Source organism: Silene latifolia, chromosome 5 (assembly GCF_048544455.1).
Source record: "Silene latifolia isolate original U9 population chromosome 5, ASM4854445v1, whole genome shotgun sequence".
In the NCBI taxonomy this organism is placed as follows: domain Eukaryota; kingdom Viridiplantae; phylum Streptophyta; class Magnoliopsida; order Caryophyllales; family Caryophyllaceae; genus Silene; species Silene latifolia.
The window spans coordinates 15,208,249-15,210,745 of NC_133530.1; the positions used below are offsets into that span (position 1 = coordinate 15,208,249).

Below are 2,497 nucleotides of genomic sequence, written 5' to 3' on the forward strand. Positions count from 1 at the left end.
CTTGATTGTATGGTCCGGAAATTGTGCCCTTAATCGAATGATTTGTGCCAACAATTTGGCAAAGGCAACATTTCTTGTGGATAATAAACTAACATGACACCATCGAGTAGATGCATCAATTAGCACCATAAAATATCGAAATGGTCCACATTGTGGGTTAATTGGTCCACAAATATCTCCTTGAATCCTCTCTAGAAACATAGGAGATTCAATTCCGACTTTAGTTTTGGAAGGCCTGATAATCAATTTGCCAAGTGAACAAGCCGTACAAGATTGTTCCTTAAACTGTGGAACTTTAACTTTAGTTAAAGGATGTCCAGTTGAGCTTTTGATAATTTTTATCATCATACTTGTTCGAGGGTGACCCAGTCGGTCATGCTATAAGGAATAAAGCTCTTGGTTGTCTGTTTTCACTTTAGACACCAAATTGATTTCAAATGGGCGTATATAAGTATAATACAGTCCAGAAGAGTATCTTGACATTTTTTCAAGTATGTATTTCTTATCATTCTCTACTTTGGTAAGATACATATACTCCTTATCATCTGACTCAATGGTTTCTATATGATAACCATTTGTCCGTAAGTCTTTGAAACTTAATAGGTTTCTACGAGTTTTACTTGAATACAGTGCATCATTTATTATGACTTGTGTCCCTTTTGGGAGCATTATACAAGCCTTTCCTGAGCCTTCAATTAATGTTACAACACCAGCAATTGTGGTAACATTAGCCCTAATGGGCATTAGTTCAATAAAATAGGCTTTATTGCTCAGAATGCTATGAGTTGTGGCATCGTCAATCAATCAGGCATTGTTCGCATTTCTTTGTTGAATTTCCATATCTTCAAAATAAATAAATATGAATAAATTAAATAGTTATGAATAAATTAAACAGAGAAAGAAAATTCAGTTTTATTTATGATACATAATAAACATGGTAAAGGGAAATATTTTACAACTACATAATAAACATGGTAAAGGGAAATATTTTACAACTGTCATTATTTATTAACATATTTTTTTCACATAAAGTAAACTTAAGTTGATGGTCCGCAACCATTATCTATATCATCGATAAGATAATCGAGACAAATCCGGACTTAGAACGGAGATGTTTCTTTCACGAAGTTTGTTTCAACTTCCTTTCCTTTTCCCTTTTGGGAAGCTGTATAAAGGTCAACCAAATGTTTAGCAGTTCGACACTCTTTTGCCCAGTGTCCAGTAATACCACATTTGAAACACTTGGTGGTTTGATTTGGCTTTCCTTTATTAGGCGTAAACTTCTTTTTCCCCTTAAATATGGGATTTAGGGGTTTGAAGTTCGGACGCCATTTTCCTTTCCCCTTATGAAAGGTGGTATTTCCCTTTTTGAAATTTCGCCATGGTTGTCCAGATTTAACAACATATGTTTCGGGAGGAGCAACGGTCCCCTTTGGCCTTTTGTTATGATTGTGAAACATAACTTTCATATTTGTTTGACCATCCTTAAAATAGCAATTAGATCACAATATCGATTATAATGCCTTTCACGATATAATTCTTGTAAGACTGCATTATCGGCATGCATAGTTGATAGAGTGTTCTCTATCATGGCTGCATCAGTTGTTGCTTGTCCGCATAACCTTAACTGTGAAGTTATACGAAGCATAGCCGAGTCATAATCACTAACAGAAGTGAAATCCTGGAATCGTATATTCATCCAGTCATACTGAGCTTTCGGCCCAATAATTCTCTCCAGGCTTTCAAACCTTTGGCAGAGATTATCCCATAACTCTTTGGGATCCTCCACAAACAGATATTCAATTTTTAAATTTTCATGGAGATGATGCCTTAAGAACACTATTGCTTTTGCTTGTTCTTGTGAAGTAGAATTTCCATCTACTAAAATTGTATGCTCTAGTCCTTTGGCTTTTAAATTTGCTCTAGCATCCACCCTCCATTGAAGGTATTTTGTGCCATTATTATCAAGGATATCAAAGTCTCGTTTCGTCATATGTGCCATTTTCTGATTAACATATTTAACAATAAGTTAATAGTGATAAACTTAATTAGACGATATATGAAATTTACTTTACAAAAGTAATCACATGGAATGACAAGTCATAGTGGTCCGAGACGTCTGACCTTTACAAAAAGTCAAGAGTTCAAATCTTGATATAACAAAACTTATATGAATAAGATAAAAAGATACAGATCAAACCCTTTTATAGCGGTATGAGTTCTTTGTACATATATGGTATATAATATTGAAGTATAATATTTATACTCATTATAGACCCATATAAAACTTATGTCTTGTCATATTACCTTACAGAACAAATTTTGAAAGATAAATTTTGAACAATAAAAATGGCCAAACTTCATAAGATGTTACGTACAAAACAAAACAATTAATATCCAAAAAAATTGTTTATGTATATGGTGGACCTATCACCTCCACTTTTCCTTAAAATATTGAATTGTTTATCAATATTATTTAGTGGGGTGGGTAGTAGAC

At 33.6% G+C, this 2,497-nt stretch overlaps 1 protein-coding gene across 1 annotated transcript; it reads right to left on the reverse strand.

Annotated features, from left to right (window-relative positions):
• Positions 1 to 1,465: 1,465 nt before the first annotated feature.
• LOC141654891 (uncharacterized) lies at positions 1,466 to 2,002 on the reverse strand. The gene has a single exon (XM_074462002.1). The coding sequence runs from the start codon at positions 2,000 to 2,002 to the stop codon at positions 1,466 to 1,468; it is 537 nt and encodes a 178-aa protein (XP_074318103.1).
• Between the last annotated feature and the right edge of the window lie 495 nt (positions 2,003 to 2,497).